The sequence below is a fragment of the Leptinotarsa decemlineata genome, unplaced genomic scaffold (assembly GCF_025532065.1).
Source record: "Leptinotarsa decemlineata unplaced genomic scaffold, Ldec_3_MD MMD2_tig00026282_RagTag_RagTag, whole genome shotgun sequence".
Lineage (NCBI taxonomy): Eukaryota > Metazoa > Arthropoda > Insecta > Coleoptera > Chrysomelidae > Leptinotarsa > Leptinotarsa decemlineata.
The window spans coordinates 20,934,820-20,952,127 of NW_027412668.1; the positions used below are offsets into that span (position 1 = coordinate 20,934,820).

The window sequence follows — 17,308 nt, forward strand, 5'->3', positions numbered from 1 at the left end:
TTCGGATTTGACAATAGAAAAAAAATGTTTCAAAACATTATTCGTCTAAAGAAAGCTAAGTTTGAAAGTTTAATTTTTTTCTATATCTCAATCTATTTGCAGACAGCATTCATGAATATAAGCAATTTTCGGTGGTTTATATAACCCAGTAACTTTTCTTGATGAACTTTTCAGTTTGCCCTTTATTACGATTCGGCATATTCTCTATCTACCAAGCTCTGTTGATTTTTCTATTTGCTTGTGATACTCAGAAAAACAAACAGTTAAAGTGGATATATTTCAAGATAATTTTTGATGAGGAACACAAAATTACACAGGAGCTAACTAAGCTTCAGTGTAAAAACTCAAAGGGTAGAGTTTTTCCCAAAATTCAATACGCCTCGGAAATAATCTTTCCTTCATGATCAGCCTTCTGCCGATGTCCATATACTTCTGGCTATTCAAAGTAAAAGGTTCCCATTCTACGTTATCCAGTTCAGCACTTCTTTTTGGTATTGGATTTCTGAAAAAAAAATGTGAATCCCACCGATAATAAAATCAAATTAAAATTTGTATTAACGATCCACAAATAGAAATTATCAAATACTAGTACATGTATTGCATTTCTTACCCAGTTTTAGCGAAGTTTGCAAAAATTGTTGTCAGTTTCTCAACCATATGAATTTCGGGTTTCGGTGAATTTTTTCCAAACAATGGGAAGTTTCTTGAATCGTAATATAAATAGCTGAGGTCATCTCCATGAACAACTCCTGTAATGATACCAAATGAAAAAAGTAAACCTGCTATGATTCAATCGTATGAGAAAGTTAGTTTGGATCATTTGCTACAGCCTAGTTCCTATTTTAACTCAACTTATTTCTCAAGTTGAAAAATGTTCAATCATCCATTCGTAAAAATGAGTTAAATACGGCTATTTAGTTTTGGCTTACATGAAGTTTGATACTGATGGATGCCCTAACAAAGAACAAATTCCACTACTTGGTCTGTTTCCAGACACCAGAACTGTAATACTCTTCTCTATGCGAGTTTCATCAACCAGGTTAGCGTCTTCAAGAAATGAAGTAAACTAACGGTACTCCTTTTGAATTTATTTTTCGCCAGAGGTTACAGTTCTAACTTTTATATATCATCACTTCAACAAGAGTGAATTGAACTGTTGTTTGTTTTATGATGATATCTTCATGATTTGTTAATGAATCAGTTTTTCAATACTCTAATTTTGAAAAATTGTTTTTCTTTCTTTGATAGTAATTCTAGACTGAACAAACTACAAATGAAAACTGATATTAATTTGGGACACCTAAACTTTACATATTTGTTTGTATATCTTGTTGAAGGAGTTGCCTTCTACATCAATAACTCTATTTAATTCAAGACACTCTTTAGTCATGTAAGTTCTCATCTTGAACAGTTGTGGATCTCAACAACCCACAAATGTAAAACTCTCGTTTTTGGAGTATTATACCGGCCCCCTTCAGCTGATTTAATCCAATGTTCAAACGAACTCGAAGACAGCATGGCTAACCTACTTCCTTCATGTGATTTTTGGCTGGCTGCCGACGATATTAATATCAACCTGTTAACTCACGACCGGCGTTCTCAACTCCTTACAGATTTTATAAATTCGTGCGATCTTCATCAGCTTATAGAGAAGCCTAACCGAATAACTGCTCACTCTCAATCCCTTATTGACATCGTCCTTGTCTCTGATAAGGAAAGAATATTAGATGTGGATGTGAATAATATTCAGTGAATTTCAGATCATCTGTCAGTGATGTGCAAAATTAATGCTTCTGTTTCTTCTAGAAGAGTTAAAATGGTTTATTTTCGCGATTATCGTAACTTCGACTTCGATCTATTTTGTTTAGACGTCCTGAATATTCAGTGGGATCTGATCTATCAATTTGATAACGTGGATTGTATGATCTCCTTCCTGAACGACAACATTCTTAATCTTTTCAAAAAACACGCCCCTCAGTTACCTGTGAGATTGTGCGAAGTTCCCAAAAGCACCGTTTTGAGTTCTGACGGGATATTCCTCAAAATGATCAATCTCATTGACTCTTTTTTGATGAATCACTCCACCTTTCTCATAAACTATATCATTACCAGTTGCCGATTTCCAAAATGTTTTAAGGATAGATTGGTTATCCCTCTGGCTAAGTGTAACTCACCTACTGTCCTTTCTGACCTAAGACCGATTACAATTCTACCGTATTTCTCTACAGTAGTGGAATCGATTTTGAAAAATCAGATTAATGAGTACGTCAATGAAAATCATATTATAACATCTGTGCAATCAGGATTCAGACCTCAGCATAGTACCACCACGGATCTTCTGTCAATTATAGACGATATTTTTCAAGCTGCAGATGAACAAAATTTGACCTGTTTGATACTTCTAGACTACAGCAAGGCATTTGACACTCTAGATCATGAGATATTTTATGACAAACTTGTCTACTTCGGTTTTTCTCGGAAAGCAGTGTCTCTCTTAGAAAACTATCTGAAGAATCGTACTCGAAGGGTTGTTATGTATGACATGCAGATATATTTTTTTTTTTCGCCTGGCGAGTCTTCATCTGCTCTGTCGTATATGAATAACAATGTCCAAGCCATCTTTGACATTTCTACTGGCCATAAGCTCAAGCTCAATTCTGACAAGTCCGCAATAATGATGTTCGAAGCTAAGAAGAAAAGAGAGCTCACCAACTCTACTTTTCAAGTTTGCATCGAAAACGATGTACTTCCCTCAGTGGACAAGATGAAAAATTTAGGATTGTGGTTTGATCTGAATCTTCGCTTTACTAAACATGTCAGCTATCTGAACCAATCTTCTTATAATGTTCTCAGACAGCTTTTTCTTATTCGGAATTTGCTCAACACAAACTCAAAACTTAGACTATGCGAGTCTCTGATTATGTCAAAAATTTCCTATTACGACAGTATTTATGGACCTGCTTTGAAACAATTGGATGCTCTTCAACTACAGCGTATTCAGAATAGCTGTCTACGTTTCTCGTTTGGTATTCGGAAATATGACCATATATCCCCAGCAATGCAAGAATCAGGATAGTTAAATGTTGAGAAACTTAGAACTCTACACCTTCTTACACCAAAACACATAAAGTTTTGATAACTCGACAACCTGATTACTTACTGAAGAAGCTTAGAACATTATCTACGATTAATAGCTTCACTACAAGGAACACTTCAGTTCTAGTCATCCCCAAACACAAATCTTCCATCTTCACCCGCTACTTCTCGTATAATGCACCCAAATATTATAATCAACTACCCTGCGAATTTGGATCATACACCATCGTAAACTTAAAAAAAAGACTGAAGACTTATTTAACTCATTAGCCTCTTGACCGTTCCCGACCATGGCATTTCTAAAATGAATATTCTAAAGTAAAGCAATGAATATTTTTTTTTGATATTGTTAACTCGACTGGTGTTCATATTATTTAGATAATTATAGTTTCTCCCAGGTTGCGTTGAAAAACAGCCTTGGCTGATACTCTGCCTATTCATCATATTGTTCCTCTAGGTGTTATTGTGCCTCTAGGGTAAACTGATCAGTTATTGGGCATGTGGTAGTTATTAGACAGTTGGATTATAATAATCGAAACAAGATTCCTACTATACCTTTCAGTTCATATTTTACTCTAGAGATGGCACCATATATTGTAATGTCATTGCTGTTGACCGCGATGCATGGAGCATCTCTTTGAGTTTTACCGATGTGTGAATAGCAACTATAACGATTCAACTTTTGATAATGAAGTTCGTGATACATTATTGTGCTACTTAGTTCCGTTGAAGGAGATTTGTGGGATCTAAAATTCCATGTGTATTTTATTGTGAAAAAAGTGAGTTTTACAACTTGTACACCTCGGTAAGTGGAGTTGAGTTATGTTTTGTGGGTGTCCAATAACTGAAAGAAAATACCCACTAATTTGATTGTTGGACACCTGTCCAATAACTGCTCTTAGTAGGTTTCTTCAAGTTTATTCAACAGTTTTACCGCCTTCTCACGTTGATTTATTCAATATGAGATTTCCTCAAATATTTTCATTCCAACCAGTTATCGGACACTTGTCCAATAAATGGTTAATAATGTGTCCAATAACTGAAATTTCCATTTCAGCGGTTTTATTCACTAGTAAATAATGCCAAGGAGAAGCCCTTATGATGCCAACTCTATGGAGTCTGCTAAAAATTAGTTTAAGAACAATGAGATATCATTAAGAGCAGCCGCAAAAAAATACGATGTGCCAAAATCAACATTGGAGTTCAAATTAAAGAATTTTGGACATAAGGAGACTTGCGGTCCATCTCCTATATTGACATTGGGAGAGGAATTGAAGCTGGTAAAGTACGCTGTTTAACAATTTTTGTATTGACATGTTTTTAAATTGGATTTAAATTCTCAAGGTGGATCGAAGAACTGGCAATTCGAGGATTTCCAAGAAAAAAGATGATATCTTGAATAGTGTTCAACATTTTTTAATAGAGAATCCACGTCTTCACCCATTCAAAAACCATAGGCCCGGTGATTGTTGGTTCAAGGTGAAATGAACTGATTCTTTCATCTTTTTGTTATTTTGATTTTTTAATTCTACTCAGCCCTTCCGTAGAAGACATCCCACAATTGTTCAGAGAACTAGTGAGCCAGTGAGTTCAGCAAGTGCTTGTGTTTCAGAAGTAGATATTAGGAAGTGGTTCATTGGGATACAACGCTACTTGACGTTTAAAAATATAGATTTGCAGGATCCGTCTCGAATATTCAATGGAGATGAGACGGGCTTCCAAATCTTTCCAAGCACTTGTAAAGCTTTTGCTGGAAAAAGCGTAAAAAACGTTCACACTGTTGACAAAGGATCCCAAAAAGAAAGCATCACCGTGATGTTTTGTTTTTCTGCCACTGGAATGACAGTGGATCCCACTTGGGGAATTGGCCGATCGGATAATGGTTGGATGACCTCCGAAACTTCCTACGATTACATAAAAAACATATTCCATCATCATTTGATTGAAAAAAGTATCAGGCTCCCTGTTTTATTATTTCTTGATGGACATAAGTCCCACTTAACTTACGAACTCAGCCTACTCTGCAATGAACTGAATATTGAAGTAATTGCGTTGTATCCAAATGCAACTAGAATTCTGCAACCATGCGACGTAGCAGTTTTTAGGCCCATAAAGGTGGGGTGGAAAAAAGCTGTCAGGGAATTTCACGAGAAAAATCCAGGACAAGTTCTAAATAAAATGACTTTTGCACTATTAGAAAAAGTTGTAACCGAAGTTGTCAAGCCAGAGACCCTAGAACACGGATTCAAAGCATGTGGGTTATTTCCATTCAATCCGAATGCGATAGATTTTTCAAAGTGTCTAGGAAAACTGAACGAACTTAATAAAGTGAGTATATCTTGCGCTTTTGTACCTAACAAGTTGATTATAATATGATTTCTATACCATTTTTAGGAAGCACAGTCCAATTTTGTTATGGATAACAAAACTTTCATCAACTTCATTGGAGAAGATACTTTAACGAAATTCCAGACCTATGATGCGATTTTGATCAAAGAAGGATTCAATAATGAGTTCTCAACACTTCATCAAATGTGGAATTATTTCGGAAAACCTGATATTGAACCTAAAACTGGATCGAAAGTTTCTGGTATCGCATCGAAAGAGTCCGAAAATTAATTGTCTGTTGATATTGGAGTGATGAATCGAGAGAGCCTGATATCGGATTGAAAGAGCCCGATAATGAATTGGACATGTCATTGGAAAAAGCAAGTATTGAACTTGGAAAGCCAGAAGCATTAACCAATAAAAAAAAATCATGAAAGAAATATAGATTTACAGAAAAAATCGGATCTAACAGCTGAAATCATGTTATTAGGAATAAAGATTAGGAATATACATGAAAAAGATACTGGAACAGATAGTGGAACTTCGAATGATACGAGTTCACGTATTGATGTTCCTAGTTTGAATTTGATCCAAACTCCATATCCAGCTTCAAGAAGTGCAAGTTTTATTGACATATCTGTATCTGCGGTATTATCATCGGCGAATAAAACATGTATTGAAGCGTACCTCAAAGTACCAGACAAACCCCAACGGAAAAACAAGCGCGATGTGGAACGCGTTTCATATGCAATAACTCCAAGATGTTATCAGGAATATATTGAGGCTAAAAGAGAACTCAAATTAGAGGAAGAGATGAAGAAGTTGGAGAGGAAACGACTAAGAGAGGAAAGAGTTGCGTCTAAAGCTGATTCTCAAAATGAAAGAGATTGCAAGTCAAACCAGGTTATAAAAAATGGCAATTGTTTTGTGTGTAGAAAACGTATCATTAAAAGTAGTCGATATTTCATATTATGTAATATTTGTAAGAAATTTGTTCATCACCTTTGCATTCCAAATAGACACAAAGAGCATGTTCCAGATTCGGAAGACAGTGTCTTTTCATGTGTCACGTCTGCTTTAAAGAGGAAAGCAATGAAGAAGCTGACAGTGAAAAAGATATAAATGAGAATTCCAGTTTCGAACCATGTGATAATTAGAATATCATGGATGAAATTGAGAATATAGATGTGGAAGAACAAAAACACGATGAAAAGATGGAAATTGAAAAAGATGAGGAGAAAAAAATAGATGAATTATTCAATATGTACAAGGAGAAATATGCATAATATAACTAGGTAGATGTTCATGATATTCGAACTTCTTTTTCTACCTACTTGTCTGAATGAAAAATAAAAAAATGTCCGATAACTGAATTGATCCTGTCCAATAAATGAAAAAAATGTCCAATAAATAATTTTTTTGTCAATAATTTTTTGTTTGTCTGCCAAAAGAAAAGTCTTAATTGAAAAGTGAATGTGGATAGAGTTACTTGAAGACCACTAAACCAGCACTATTTTGGCGATTTGCTAGCATCCGTAGGTCTAAAAACAAAATTTTCATATGAGTTTGAATTTGAAAAAATCTTAACTGTCCAATAACTGGTCAGTTTACCCTATACCGTTTTATTTAATTTTTGTCTATTCCATTTGTATTTTTATGGTGAACATATTATTATTATTATTATTATAATTTGTTGTGATGCACTGTTTGGAACCTTTGGTGTAGTAATTAATATTACTGGAGTATTTTTCAACACCAAATCGTTATTTTAGCATCTCAGCACGTGTTTCGATCAGCAAGTGATCATCTTCAAGGAGAAGATCAAACTGATCTTCCTCGATACGTGTTTCGATCACCAAGTGATCATCTTCAAAAGGAAGATCAAACTGATCATCTTCAAAAGGAGGATCAAACTGATCTTCCTCTTAATCACTTGGTGATCGAAACACGTGTCGAGGTGTTAAAATAACGGTTTGGTGTTGGAAAAAAAAATCAGTAATATTATTTACCTTGTTCAACTCAGGAAAAAAATAAGTCAAGTTAAATCGCTCAGGAAAATGGTGAACATTCAATATGATGGGGATCTCTTCTTGCCAAATTGTGATGAAATATATTTTGTGGTTTTGAGAAAATATTCAAAATATTAATTAATTGACTAATACATTCCATTTTGAAAAGACCAGAAAAATATTTCAGATGATGATCAACCAAACGGATTTCCATACAGTGTTCACCGTCTGGAGTCATGAAAGAGAAAGATTCATGTGTATAATTTATTTACGTTTTATGTTAATTTGTTGAAATTCGACGATATCAGCCGTGATAAGTTAGAGCAGTAGTGCACTCCTTAAAAATTAATTCACTAAAAATTAGCCCGTGGTCGAATGGAACCTGAAGTACCAAACGTTTCGTGTGCTACTGCGGCAGACATCATCAGTTGACTGCGGGACGATAGTTGTATTTCGAAGTATCTGCAACGACTGATGATTCTGAGCAGTGTTGGGCCATATTCAAAAATGACAAACCGGAATTTTTGCCTTCATATGTGACAATGAATGAAACATGGATTCATCACTTCACTCCGGAATCAAAAGAAATTTCTTGAGTGGGATATGCAGGGTGTAATATCCATCGACTATTTTGAGAAGGTAGTCACCATCAACAGTGAATATTTCAAGGCGTTATTAAACCGTTTGATGGCCAAAATTGCAAAGAAACGACCGCATATGACAAAAAAATTGTTACATCAAGACAACGCACCGTGTCACAAGGCAATCAAAGTAATAGTAAAACTACATGAATTGAACTTTGAATTGCTCCCACATCCACCGTATTCGCCAGATTTGGCTCCCAGCGACTACTGGCTACCCCAAAAAAATGCTCACCGGTAAGAAATTTCGTTCAAATGAAAAGGTTATTGCTGAAACTGAGGCTTATTTTGGTGCAAAAGATAAATCGTTCTACAAAAGTGGTATTGAAGTGTTAGAGCGGTGCTGAAATGATTGTGTGGCTGGTGATTAACGCCAATTTTGAACAAAACAAACGCGTTTTTTTTCTTAGGCCCCGGATTTTTAGGCCAATGTGTTATAAAAATAAAAAAAAATTATTCGATATACATGAAACCACGATTTGCAAGTATCGAATTCTATCGCTTTGTAGTGTATCTACATGAGAGTATGAGACTCAAACAACACTCGGAGAACCAATCAAGTAAGGGCTTGTTATCAAAATTAGAAAAAATATTATGTTACCCCATGGTATAGTATTGTTGCTTCCAGGAAGGTAGAAGTTACTATAGCGTCCTTGAAACGTGAAACAGTAATAGTAGACAGGTTTGTCGCCATATTGCGATATCAGTTTAGCTGCACGATTATTCACAAAAGTCTGTATCGTATCGTCGTAGATCTGAAAATTGTTAATAAATCATTTTCTGAATTATTTTTTCAATCGGTTCAATTTGTGATAACCAGATTAGTTGTTTATTGTCTATTGTTATCAATAAATATCAATACTCACATATGCCAAATTAAGCAGCTGAGATTTATCCACAGGTCTGTCATGCAAGTAAAACGATTTGATTGCCTTAGTGACTTTTCTTGATTGGGCGGTATTTCTTTCATAAACGAAGCTAATAGGCGCTATCCTCTCAAAATCGTTATTCATTTCTTGTGTTAAAGTTGCATTATCTATCACCTCTGAAAACAATATATTGTGGTTTCATAATAACATTTAAAAAAGGGCATGAGTCGTCGAAATTTTCTTGTATGTTTCAAATGAATTTAAAGGATTCCGATCAAATGGTATATTTCGCTTCGAGAGGGTAGCAAATACATATTCTTATTCTTATTTCATGAACAAATCAATTTTCAATCTGAAAACAAATTCATACCATTTTTCTTGGCGAAATGGAATGTGGATTTCAAAAACTCTAATTTTACAAATTCTTTTCACACATAGTAACAGCAACGATATTGACTTGAGACAAATTTCAATGAGAATTAATCTATGGAAAGAGATTAGTAGAATACAGTCAAGCGGCTTTGGAAGCAAGAGGCTCCTACCGAGCAACGCAAGGTATAGCAAATTGCCAAACACGACTCTCCTCAATAGGAAGATTTAACAAATTGTCTCCGGTCTGGATTTCCGGCCACACTGCTCTGAAAGGCAATAAGGCTGCTGACTCCCTTGCAAAGAAGGGTGCTGCAAGTAGCTTCATTGGACCAGAACCTGTCATTGGCATTGATTTAGGTTTTGCCAAGCAAACATTGAACACCTGGATGGCAAGAAGATTTGAAGACTTCTGGCAAAATCTTACAGGATTTGCTCATTCCAAGGCGTTCATTCACCCTTCGAAACTTGAAACCAAACAGTTGTTGGACTATAGCAGGGATGAACTACGATGTCTAACAGGCCTCCTTACAGGTCACTGTCGTCTAAATCATATGCAGAGACGGGGACAGTGTGTGTCGCCTCTGTTTGGGAAATAATAAGCATATAATTTGTGCCTGCAGTTACATTATTCCCGAGCCAAGCCTGGACTAACCTGGTTATTTTTAGATAAAAATCGGTAATTGCTGACATTGCATTCTTGCCGAACTTTATCTCTTAATTGTTTACAAATATCGTTTGATGTTTACAACTTATAACATATCATAAGCATTTTAACCAAGAATTATCTTTTCATGATTATGAATTCTACCCAGGAATTATTTTGCATAGTAAGACCTTTTCCCGTAAATTATCTTTTTACCTTTACCAATGTCATAGTGTGTCTATATAAGCACATGAATGGTTATTGTACACAATTAGTTTGTGACCAGCTTTCTATTTGAATAAATCACATAGTGAGGTCCGAATAACTTTTATTTGTATGAAGTTCAATTAGTCAGAGTTATAAAACTAGTTCAACATCACTGGTGCTTCTACAAACCCCAGACTGCTGAAAGCACAACGTAATTCTGCCCCGCTGTGGACCGAATCATGTTTTCAGAGTTTGGTAGAACCACACTTCTACTATCTGACCTGAAAGATCACTCACTATATACACTTATTGTCTTCGTCAAGAAGCTGGGTTTATTTGGTCGAGTTTGAATAGGTGTGAGCCACAATAAACCCTTGAGGGTTGCGGAGGAGGGTCGAATAGGCCCACTCACTTCTGACCTAACCTAACTCTGTGGGGTAGATAGTAGTGCACACGTCGCTATATACAAGTATTATCAAACATTTATTCTTTGTTTCTCTTTTATACATTCAAGAGTGGGGACCTACATAAATCGAGTTGCTCGTTTAGGGTTATATATTTCGAGTTTTTTAATTGATTTATTGATTTCTATGTCTTTCAACAAATTCATTTTCTTTCCTTCATTATATGTGTGAAGGAAATGAATTAGTTGGAATTCATGGAAATCAATATGTCAATTGAAAACCCGAAATATATAACACTAAACATTTTTCATTATGAAATTCAGCTATATTCAGCTATATTCAGCTGTATTCAGCTATATTCAACTATTCGCTCACCAAATGCTTTCAGTCCTACTTCGTCGTGGGTTTGGCCAGTAATAAAAGGTACCTTCTGAAATTGTCCGTTCATGATAAGACGTATGGGGTGATCTGTCAAAAATCGTTGTTGTCCAAAATTTCCCTCAATTACCGGTCCCCATACCAGAATAGGATCACTTCCAAATTCCTTTAAAAAAAGTATTCATTTTAGTTTTCTGTTGAACTTGATCGTTGTTGTAATGTTATTTTAAATAAGTAATCAACCAAATAAAAGGTGTAACGGTGTTCGACAAGCATTCCATCAACCAAGTTGATGTCTTCAGGAAATTAAGTTTTCTTCTTCATCTCCTGATTATTGCAATTCTGGTATTTGGGAAAAATCCTTGCTTTGGAAATCATCCAAAGCAGACCCCACATGTATTTTTGTCACCTATAATTTTCCAATCTCATCGCAACTTTGGTATCAAAATATTGGTCAATTGAATATTTCAGTAAGGAAAATGATACTATTAACAAAGCTAGAAAATTAGGTAATACAGCCTGGGGCAGGATGCGTGAGAATCTACAGTTGAGTTGAGTGTCTTCCGTAGATCTTAGATACTTTTTAATGACTGCCTCATCTGTGTCGAAATAATGTATGCTAACCAGTACCAATAACGAACATTTCTAGATTCCGGTGCTTTCCCGTCGTCGAAAGTCTTGTCACGATAGCCATGACAAGTCGAGAGAAAGTGTCTCTCTCGTCTTGACAAGAGTAGCGTTTATCTCGTCTTGTGTTGTCTGGACTTCTCTCGAGTTCTCTTGATAAGAGAACGTTGCTATTTATAATTTTCAGCAACCGGTAAAATAAAAATGTTTTCAACGATTTACCGAGTTTGATAGGTATAATTGGTAAATGCATAGCGTAAAATGAATCTGTTAGAACACTTTTCCTACACCAAATCAAAAAACTGTCTCTCGACGCGCGTTCCGCTAAACAAGTTGCCATCACCAGGTGATGACTAAAACTATCAAAAGAAAATCCATAGGTGTAACACCCAGACAACGGGGAGGTCTACGAACTGGTCTTCTGGTGACAGTGAACCTCAAATGGTCAAATTACAAACTTTTCAACGTTTCGAATATTAACTGGTCCGAAGATTTGATACCCAATGAGACCGCACTATACATGTATGCTGAAACGTATCTGTGGATTACAAAAAATGTTCCGCTTAAGGTTCTCATTACTCTAATTATGATGATATTTTTCTGTTATATATGCTCCGATGCTTTAAAACGAATTCCATAGCATTTGTCTTAGGAAATCAGGATTAGCGTTTTTAGCATTCACAATCCATCAGCAAATGTTTTTTGGTCACCAGGTAAAAGGCACTGGGTAAGTCTGTATTTATACGGCACAAACTATTTTTTATGTTTTGCATAGACCAAATGGTTTTGACTTTCGCGGCTGAGGTTTTCAGTGTCATTATTTTTCGAATTTGAAAGCCGTGGACTTTTGGAATTTCTTCCTGACGTTTCGCTGGCGCGAGTGGCTAACTTCTTCAGAGGTTTAACCATCATGGTTTGCTGTCCGATGACTAACTTTTAGGCTTCGTAAAGCGTATTTATACTTCGTCAGATAATGAGTTGTATTCGTACCTGTACTTGTCCCTGCACTTGTACCTGTACTTGTACCTGTACTGGAATCTGAAACATTAACAAACTTGCTGCCTGTTGTCATTCTGTTCGTTGTTTTCAAATTCCTTAAAATAGGGTTACATATTCGGTTGAGGTTCACCGCTTCTTCTCTTCTGTTGAAATTATCCGTATGTTTGTGGATATCTATTGCCTCCCGTACCAGTCGGTTATAGTATCCCTGGTGGGGGGCCATTAGTTCTGTGTTTTCAAACAAGATTGTGTGGTCTCCTTCACTAAGTGCGTGTTCTGCCACAGCTGACTTGTCCGCCTTTGCCTGTTCTGCAGTTCCTTTTATGCTCTTTCAGTCTTGTTCCCATGGATGGTTTGGTGGTTCCGATATATACCTTCCCACAAGGGCACGGTATGCGATAGACCCCTGATTCTGATAATGGGTCTCTTTTGTATTTAGCCGACCTGAGACTTTGTTGTACCTTCCTCGTGGGTTTGAAGACTGTTTCGATGTGTTTATCCAATAGTTCTCCAGTTCTGTCCGTGGCCCTAGGGATGAACGGTAGATATGCGCGTGCAACCATATGATCCTTTTTCGCTTTTTGAACCGTGTTGCTTTTCGGTTTCATGGCTTTTCTGATCTCGGAGGCACTGTATCCATTCGATCCCAAGGTCACTTCAAGCTGTTCCAGTTCCCTCTCCAGATGTTCTGGTTCACATATTCTCCGAGCCCGTTCCGTTAGAGTGGAGATGACTCCACTCCACTCCAATGTCCCACTGAAAGACTCTCTGAGGAGGTTAGCCCACATGTTCCCGAATGACGTCGCCGAACTCTCTAGAGCATGTGTCACAGGAAGTTACTTTCAATGGAGGGAAAACTTCTGTGAGCAACTAGATGGCGTTGCGATGGGGAGTCCACTTAGCCCAGTGATAGCAAATTATTTCATGGAACGATTTGAAGGAAAAGCGATAGACACTTTTGAATTGAATCCGTTAGGTGGATGTAGCTACGTTAGGTGGATGACACCTTCGTCATCTAGAAACATGGAAGAGACGCCACGAACCGTTTCCTGAACCACTTAAACGCCCAACACCCTAGCATAAAATTCACCATGGAGATTGAGCAGGACCAACGGATAGCTTTCCTAGATGTACTAGTAGAACGATGTGGTACCAGATTAACCCACAAAGTATATCGAAAATTCACACACATAGATAGATACTTGCACGCACTATCGAACCACCATCCTAGCTAAAAGAGAGGAGTAGCGGCCAGTTTTATTGAAAATCCATTTTCAAAAATCTACATATATAAATATTTCTTAAAGATTATTGAACAGTTATACCAATTCTATTCAATTTCTTAGATTACATATTTATGGGAATTCATCGTGGAGAAAATATATTGAAATTTTTTTAAAAAGTAGCATTCCTCATTGGAATTCAATTCAAAATCAAAAACTATACTTCTCCTAACTTTTGGAAAAATATTCATTCCACATTTCACAATTGTATTATCTTATTGCTATTTGGGGATCAGTCAATGAATCCACAATAAAACCTTTACCAAATAAATTTTTTTTTCATTTCCTCCCTGGAAGTAAACTTACAAATTTTTATTCGTGAAATTATGAAACAACGATAAAAATGAAAACAACAATCTGAAAATCTAGAGAAAAAAATTGGATTGAATAATTCAGGAAACACTTGCTACATAAATAGCATTTCACAAGTGTTGTTCATGACGAAGAATTTCAAGAACGAGGTTTTATTGATGAACGAGAACGGGAATGTTTCCTTCTTATTCATCAAACTCAAACACTTGTTCATGCAGCTGCAGTTTCGTGAGAATGTAACATATTTCTTTCCAACGGATATTCTGGAGTCTTTGAAGTCCACTAGATACTCGTTAGGACAAGAGGATTGTTCCGAATTCTTGCTGTTCTTGTTGAATACTCTTCTTGAGCAAAACAATAGCAAAATCACTACTCCCGACCGCTCTGGATTGAATGATTCCGTGCAGTCCATCTCGTCTTGTATTTGTATATATTTTGCTGGCAAATTCCTCACATATTTACTTTGTAGTAAATGTTCAAGTGGTAGCGAAAACTTGAGTGAATTTCTGGAACTTCATCTAGCGTTTCCTAATATGACTAATAACCAACCTCTGACGGAAGCAAGCAACTCTTTCGAAGGTTTGAAATAGATGAACATTTCAATCCAGCAGAAGAATATTATAATATTCATGCAGTCATTATTCACTGTAGTTCTGGCGTTGAATTTGGTCATCATTACGCCTTGGTCAAAGACGAAACGGACTGGTTTAAGTTTGACGATAGTCGTATCACGAAGTGTTCTGGCGATGCATTGAATCTATTGGAGCTTCTGGGCACCCTTCATTTTGTTTTATGAGAGAGAGGACGTTGGCAGAATGAGATCTGCAGATGATGTGGTGCTGCAGGTTTTCCCGGGTTTTCCTACAGCTAAAAAAGCAAATGCGCCACTGGAATCAATGAAGGCGCCCCAGAGCGCCAATTAATTTTTATTGTTGTTTTTACTTCCATGGATGTTTTATAATTTCACAAATAAAAATAAAACTGTAAAATGAATTCATATTTGAATTATCGTACACAGAACCAACAATTCTTAGATTTGAACACACTATACAAACAAAAATTTCGTTATTCCATTCATTCAACAATGAATATCATGATGGAATCATAATATACTTGCATATTATTCCTAAATTTTTAAAAAAATCTTGAACTGCTCTCAAATTCAAAAATCAATTGAAAAATTATTTAGTGAAATGAACTACAAATACAGGATTATATGATTTTTCATATAGCCAGAATCATCTGAATATTTTTATATAAAATATGAATTATTTCACATTAGGCTGTTTTCCCATGTTGATTATTCTACTCGTATTTCCTCATCGAATTATTTATAATTTCTTGAAAGAAATCTATTTTATTTTTTATTACCTTTTAATAAACTTAATGTTCACTGCTCATATCAATTACTTGTGTTTCCTTGTTCAATATTCCATCATTTTCTTAAATTTGTACCTTCAATTAATTCAGTTAATCCCTATTCATGACCATTTTATGTTACGTGGGATAATAAATACAAAACCATTTATCAGGAGGTACTCCTCCATTTAAGGAATTTAATGTGTTGATATAACATGTGCTTTCAAATTAAGCTAATGCTGATCACGCTAACATTACATACCTGAAATCCAAATAGGGATTCTGCTAATTGTTCAGCAGGTACTCTTTTCAGGCAGTTCACTATATTCTCTGAAGTATCATCTGGACATCCAACCAAACGAGCCTGTTTCTTAGCCTGTTCTAAGAGATTCGTTCGAATTGGCCAAATCCCTACCGTGTTACCGCTCATTGATACTGCTTTGTGAAACAATCCTAAACAAATATAACACAAATAGTAAGACAATTAGAATTTTCAGACCTTGAATTTCACTAGTTCGGACTTCCATTGTCTACTATATAAAATGATTTGAAATCCCTGAAACAACTAAAAAAGAAGAATTGAAAATGAATAGCTGAAAATAACAATTATATTAACCAAAATAAACCTGAAATGAAATAATAGTGAAATAAAATACAAGTAAAAATAGAACAATTGAATAAATATAAATAAAGAAATGAAAAAAGAAAATAAAAAGTGGAGAGATTCCAAGTCACGTTAGTTCACGACGTTTCGATTGTTAATATCTACAATCATCTTCGGGTGATGACTGGACTGATTCCTCCGAGAGATGACTATTTATAGGTCCTTCGAGTACTTTCACTTATCCCCGCTTTCCATTTTCCGCTTCACTGGTTCCGTGGGGAATGACCGTTTTGGCGGGAGTTGGCCATTTTTCGCTTGATGATGGGTTTCCATATTTTGCGTATTTCTACGCTGGCTAAGCTGAATACGTTGTTGGACAACATGTATGCGGCTTCCTTGAATTTTCTCCTAAACCAATGTTCCTCTCTGTGCAAGATCTCAGCTTGGGACCACTCGATGTTGTGTTGATGGGTCCAAACATGGTCTGCTATTCCTGATTTGCCGGTTTCCCCTCGCTGTGTGTGTTTCTTGTGCTCGGCAATGGGAACATTCAATGGCCTCTAAGTTTCACCAATATAGGATTTTCCGCACTCACAGGGTATCCGATAAATGCAATTCTTGGAATCGCAGTCCGCGTTTGGTGGCCTGCTTTTCGTGAGGCTGCTACGGATAGTGTTACCGGATCTCAAGCAGGTTCTGATGTTGTATTTGGAACCAATTCTTCTTATCCTCTCCGATAATCCTCTGATGTAGGGAAGTGCAAGCACTGGTTGTGACGGCTTCTCTTCCTTGCGAGGCTCCTGCTGTCTTCTAGCCAAAGTCTTTTCTACCATCGCTTTGGAGTAGCCATGCCGTTGAAGATCATTTTTGATGATGTCTAGTTCCTTCTCGAGACCTTCCTTCGTATTACAAAGCCCGAAAGCACGGTCTAATAGAGTCTTGATGATTCCTCTTTTAGTCTATTGATGGTGGTTGGATTCGTGGTTCGGATACTGTCCCGTATGAGTGGGTTTTCGGTATACAGATGTTTGATGGAATTGTCTCACGCTGTTGATGTGTTTCAGGAAGGTGTCTAGTTCAGTATTCCCATGGTTCCATATTATGAAGGTGTCGTCAACATATCTCAACCAGACTCAAGGTTTCTTTCCACTTCGAAACTGATTAGTTGATCTTCCTG

General features: G+C 36.3%; 1 protein-coding gene across 1 annotated transcript in view; it reads right to left on the reverse strand.

Moving 5' to 3' along the window:
- Positions 1-258: 258 nt before the first annotated feature.
- LOC111509267 (juvenile hormone esterase) overlaps positions 259-17,308 on the reverse strand; it is a 28,139-nt gene continuing 11,089 nt past the window's right edge. Inside the window, exons 5-10 of the mRNA XM_074180024.1 lie at positions 15,790-15,980; positions 10,945-11,113; positions 8,941-9,119; positions 8,676-8,829; positions 611-749; positions 259-502 (exon numbers count right to left, since the gene is read on the reverse strand). Coding sequence (XP_074036125.1) covers positions 325-502; positions 611-749; positions 8,676-8,829; positions 8,941-9,119; positions 10,945-11,113; positions 15,790-15,980 — 1,010 coding nt within the window. The 3' untranslated portion in view covers positions 259-324. The remainder of the gene's footprint in view (positions 503-610; positions 750-8,675; positions 8,830-8,940; positions 9,120-10,944; positions 11,114-15,789; positions 15,981-17,308) is intronic.